This window comes from Manacus vitellinus, unplaced genomic scaffold (genome assembly GCF_001715985.3).
Source record: "Manacus vitellinus isolate BGI_N305 unplaced genomic scaffold, ASM171598v3 scaffold_2_pilon, whole genome shotgun sequence".
In the NCBI taxonomy this organism is placed as follows: Eukaryota; Metazoa; Chordata; class Aves; order Passeriformes; family Pipridae; genus Manacus; species Manacus vitellinus.
In genome coordinates, this window is record NW_021940208.1 from 7,303,230 (window position 1) to 7,309,229 (window position 6,000).

At 39.0% G+C, this 6,000-nt stretch overlaps 1 protein-coding gene across 2 annotated transcripts in view; it reads right to left on the minus strand.

Annotated features, from left to right (window-relative positions):
- SESN3 (sestrin 3) overlaps window positions 1-5,671 on the minus strand; it is a 38,363-nt gene extending 32,692 nt beyond the window's left edge. Inside the window, exon 1 of one of the 2 annotated variants that reach the window (XM_018071178.2) lies at window positions 5,550-5,671. In XM_018071178.2, the coding sequence (XP_017926667.1) occupies window positions 5,550-5,570 (21 nt within the window). In that variant the 5' untranslated portion in view covers window positions 5,571-5,671. The remainder of the gene's footprint in view (window positions 1-5,549) is intronic. The other variant, XM_018071179.2, reaches the window with a different exon arrangement.
- Between the last annotated feature and the right edge of the window lie 329 nt (window positions 5,672-6,000).

Sequence of the window (6,000 nt, forward strand, 5' to 3'; positions counted from 1 at the left end):
AGCTAAACTGGACCATTGTAGAAATAAGCATTGTGCTAATCCAGTCTAGAAGATGCAGCACGTGTTGTGGAGCTCTTTTGTGCCTGGGTGAGCCCATTCATACACTGTCTGTTCAACACAGCTAGTATCACAAAATTTACTTCAGAATCTTTACTACATCATACTTCAATTCTTTACTAGCACTGGTTTTAGGAAGCAAGTGTTATTCTTCCCCTGTTCTGAATGCACCTCACCAGAAGTTCCATCAAATTATATCTGAAGAAGGTGAAGGAAAAAAAACCCCAAAGCGTTAAAACATGAAGGCAATATACTTACAAACCATTCCTACTCACTTGATGGGCAGGTGATGTTTGTTTAGATGGATACTATCTAACTGGAAGAAAATAAGCACATACTGGCTATGCTACCCTACCATGAAGAACTTTAGCTAAGCTGTTCATGTTAACATTCAAGACAACATCAAAATATTAAAACACAAGGCTGATATAAGGTTTCTAATTTACAGCAAACAAAATTTGTGGTCAAAGTTCCTTAAATTTTAAGTTAATCCATTGAAAAACTTTTAAAAGAAAATGAGAAGCACCCTTGGCACAAGTTTCTTGGACAAATGCTTGTATACAACTGATGACCACTGACCATCTTTGCTACAGTTCAAATAATGTAAGGAATGCTGATGCTGTTCTCCTAGCTCTGCCTGGAAAGGGATAGTCCTCCTGGACATCCAAAAGGACCAATGTCCTCCTGCTTTAAGAGAAGCACCTTTTTTTGCCATCTTTCCTTGGTCGATGACTCAAACAGAAAGAATGTGCCAGACGAAAAATAAAATCTCCCTGACTAACACGCTTTACCTCTAGCCTAAAGGTACAATTTCCAAGAGCTAGCGCCTTGCTGTCTAAGCCAGGAGTTTAAGCCTCTTTTGATTAGTTGACTCGTAAGCATTTTTCAGAAGGAGGTGGCATCCACATGACTGAGTTTACTGAAGTAAGTCTTCTTACACAGTCTTCTTGAAAGAAGTCCATAAAAACCGTATAGGTGCTAGGGCAACAGATGGAAAACCACAGGTGAGCCATTTTGCTTCTTCACCTGATGGGAAATCCTAAAATGGTCACCAATTAGAGAAAATTATTTCTCCAAGGAGTCTTGTTTGCAAAGGCTGGAGACTGTTGTACAATGAGCAGGGAGCTGACACACTAACTGTTTTATATTTGATTAGTCTGGGAGAGGTCTGGGCAAGAGACAGACAGAGGAACAGCTTCATCTCAGTAGCACATTCACAAGCCACCAACTTTCCTGGAATGACCGTAAGAATACTTGCAGTCTGGCAGTTTCTTCCTCTTTCTTCTTCTTCTTTTTTTTTTTTTTTTTAAAAGAACATTCTGCATTTTAAGTGACATCTTACCAAAGTGAGTCACTAGTAAGATACAATCTCCAAAACATGCTGACTTGTAGCTGAGCTGGTGGCAGTGAAGACCTAAGGTACAAATGCGTTTTCCTCATAGAGCTTAAAAGACACTCTGATTTTCAAAAATGAAGACTCATAACTGTTAGAGAAGACTTATTGTACATAAATAAAAAACTTGTCCAGAGACAGATCAGCTGTTCCTGCTTTCTCCAGCCACCAGGCCAGCAGATTGACAGAATTTCAGATCTACCTCCAGCCTCAGAGCTGATGGTGCTACCACCCCCTCAGATCATTGCCTACACTTTTACTAAGAGGGCTTTTGCTACATTTTGGTGAATTAACAACTCTACAAGAAAAGCACCAGCAAGTACTACAGAAATAATAAACCCACTTATTTTATACCCTGCCTGAATAAAGACTCCTGTAGCTATGGAAGAGTGAATAACCTGCACTGCCTAATGAGGTTCTCCACTGCGCTCTAGTTTGCTTGCCCTTCCTTCTCAAGAAGTCACCAAACCCAAACTGAGACCTTTTCATCAGAGTAAGTTCACAACCTATACTTGCAACCAGCTTAGCTCTGTACAGACAAAGGTTAATCCATGCAATGATTATTCCAACTTTTCTGAAGAAAAGTTCTGAAGAACCAACACCATAGACCTACCTTCTCAAACAAGACAAATTAATCATGTTGGAGGGCTGAATGCTGCCTCTATGTATTCATGAGGCACAACTTAACCCAAAGGAGTGTCCCATACAAAACAGCAACAGCACTGGATAGTCAAACTGCTTTTGCTTGTACGACAAGTTTCTGTTGGATAAATAGGTCAAGTAACTACACCTTTATCTAATACCTTTTGCATAAGTGGCCTAAAGAGCAGAGGCATGGAGGGAGACCTTCCTTCCATCTCCATTCCCCTTTTGCTTTATTAAGCCATGCATGAAAGACCATTCCACCATACCCTCTGTGGGTGCAACCTGCTCTCTTTACACTTATCCTCTGCTCGGTTGGCACAAGCACCAAGCTCCATCTCCCCTGAAGAACTACAATGCTGGCTGCAGGCTCCTTCAACCTTTAATTATGTTAAGCTGACCTTTTCGACCAACACACCTTTCCTCCTAACTACCTGTGAAGCGCCAGCACAGAAGTGAGACAACTTTTAAATTGCTCGAATAAAAGTCACTTATTTCAAAGCAGATTCTACCCGAATGACCCCTTATATTACTGCCTCATCCAGTAACACAAAACTTGAAGTATTAATGTAATTGAACATTTTGTTTGGGTTTTCTGGAGGGAACAGAAGATGAAAATACTTTGTGAAGCATTAATATGGCATAAAGTAGTTGGGAGTTTTTCTGGTTCAACCCTACTACTGCATTTGTTTAAATGTGGAGATTGCAAAATGTAAAAATATTAAATATGGTGGAGAAACAGAACAAAAAAAAGCAAAACAAAACCACAAGGAAGAACACAAAAGGCCATGTCTGATTCTAGTGCAGATGCATTAGAGCCTGTCTTCTGAATTTCAGAGGGAAAACCTAACCAGTCAAAACGAACTTTTGATTAATGAACATCATGCACCTCTAATGTCCCTCAAGTGTTTTAATATGTCTCCTACCACTAGGGACTGGAAATTTCCACCACAGGATATTAACGGAGTCCTGATTCAGAGTTTTCTAGCAGTACTGGTCTGGAGTGAAAACAGCTGCAAATGAATGAAAGAGGACTTAAAAACATGGATGCTCAAACAGCTGCCACTGCACCCAGTGGGTGTTTCAATTAGCTTTTGGAGGGAAAAGAACCAGCTCATAACAGGGAGAGATGTGGTGCTTTAAGTTTTTATTTATAGTGTGTTGTTGTCACCTTATTACTAGACAACAACAGTGACAAATTGTGAGCTTCAGCATGTTCCTACCTCATATACACATGCTGTGTGTAAATGCATGTGCACAGCCACTCTGAAGTCCAGCTGACTGAGAAGTCTAGGTGCTTCCCCATAAACAGTTGCCTTAATTTTCTAACTCTAAGCCAGTTATCACAGTAAGTGCTCACTGGAATAATCAAATCCTGATGCCGATTTCCAGGAAGGGTCAAGGTTTGCTCTGCCTGCTGAACAGCCAGTGAGTATTCACATGCAGGCAGCACAGTTGACTTCAAGACACAAATTGTAGTAAAGCAACATTTCAGGTGTTCTTCCATGCTGGATGAGATCCAACTGGTGCCAGGCAGAATATTTAGACAGCGTGTAGGTGCTCCATTTCATTAGAGGTCTAATGAAATTTCTAAATGCTAGAACAAATTACTATTTCCACACCTCTAATCAGCAATGAGAGTGCTTTAGAAAGAGGAATGTCAATCAACTCAGAGGGAATATTTTTTATTTTTTTAGTTAATAGGCATAATTACTTTAAAACAGATTTAGAACCATATGGCCAAAACCCCTCCAGATACATTTAGACAATAATGTAACTATATTCCCTTTACCACATACTAAAGCAGGAGACATTCAACATATTTACAAGTATGTGCTATTAAGTTAGGTTCAACACTGTTAAGATACTGTTTTATTAAATAATTTTTAACTGTGCAATTCATACAGAGGAGAGAACATATGCTGGCTTTCAATTGTTTGGTTAGTATCAGCCAGAGTAAATCCAATGCAATAATAAACTGCCCAGAGACAGATAAAAGATGAATTTGAGTAACCAGCTCTGTACTGCTCTAAGAATAGGTTACACTGAGACAGCTAGTACTTCTTCACTGTCATCAACATATCTCTGTTTTACTGAGGTCATGTGGATTTGCTCAGAAGCATGAATTCTTATTTTGAAAATGTTAAGTGAGGAGTCATTCTTGCAACCATGCCTCCCTTCTAAGGAACAATTTAATTGATCATTTACAGTGTCAAATGACTCTAAAAGCATTTACAATTCTCTCTAGTTTCATGTCAAAACTGAGTTTGAATTTCATATGCTTTAAAACAGATACACAATTACACATTTTGATTCCAAAGTGCAGCAATTGAGACATATTGACTGTGTTTATGATTTTATTGCCCATTCTGAATAGATGAAAACGTGATTTTCAAGTCACCTTTTAGTTTTCTTCCAAATGCATTTTGCACTTGAAGAGATAACAGAGGCCTATGGCTCCAAAGAATTCTCAAGAACGTGATTTCCCCTGGCTTCCATACATGCTAACCTAACATTTGTACATGTTGAAAGACTTAAACCAGAACCCATAGGGTGATCCACACATTGACCACACAGTATTCTTGTGTGATGCAGACTTATTACTTCTGTTCCAGTCTACTCACAACATATGAAGTTAGGAATACTTCATAGTCCACTCCATTATTATTTTTTCCCACCTGATCCCCTGAGGAAAGGCACTGCTCATAGCCTCACACTATTACCAAGTTCACTAGCTAGGAATCCATTACAAATCCATTGTTGGTCTAACAAAACAAGATGCTTACCTTGAGAGAAATATGAGCGTCATTAACAACAACAACAAAAAAAGGTGTTTAATCAAGAGGCTGTATCTGTTTATTTATCTTACCCTAATTTGGGTAACCAGGGACATTCAGGAAAGATTCATGATATCTTGCTAGATTAAGAGCACTGACTTCTGTCTCTTACACTGAGCACCATCATTTACACCCTGATCAGCCCTAACTTAAGTCCCTGACTGTCACATGGATTATGTCCTGGAGGAAAAAAGCCCATGATTCAAAACACTTTACTTTCAATTTAAATAAGATGTGAGAATGAAGATATTTCAATAAATCACTGGTTGATATGGTCTGTAACAAGAACAAAATAGTTTCTCAGCTTCATAAACATGTAATATTAATTAATTTAATTAATTAAATACCATCTATACCAGTATTTTGCCCCAACTGATAGTTATCTAATGTCTGATAAGCAAGAAGCATCCTGTAATAAAAATCTGCAACTAGTGGTTAAGAGAGACATTTAAAATTAATGCACTTTGATCATGGCCTCCCCTATTATCACTAACACTAGTTTGCCCAGGGTGGCATACCAAGAACCCCATAAAATGTCTTGAACTATTGTGAATGCATTTCAGAGACTGACTGATAGGCAAAGAGTCAGAAAAAAAATTGTTTGTGAAGAGTATCCCTACCTCCCTGTAATGGCATTTCATAAGATATTTGACTCGTCTGCATGATGTTCCCTATAGCTTCTACTTAAAGCACAAAGACTATCAGGCTGGGCTGCAGAGACAACAATGGGAAGGACCTCTGCATACAAACAGGAACACCTGCAAAGAACAGAGAAATTAAACAGCATAAATTATTTCCATGCAGGTTTTTCCAAAGCCGATGAGGTGCAATTTCTCATTAACTGAGGTCTCCCTCCTGACAGTACAAATTTCTTTTCTACTAAAAATGCCCCATTTCCCCCCAGTGTATCCTGACCCACTTAGACAAAAGCCAGTATTCAGCCTGGCCATGCAAACTATGCTTGAGATCCCACCTTATTCTCCAGCCCTGCAAATGGAAATCTGATAATAAAATCTCCAGACCAACTCCCCTAGCTACGCACAGCCAGGGGAGAATTATACCACTATCTTC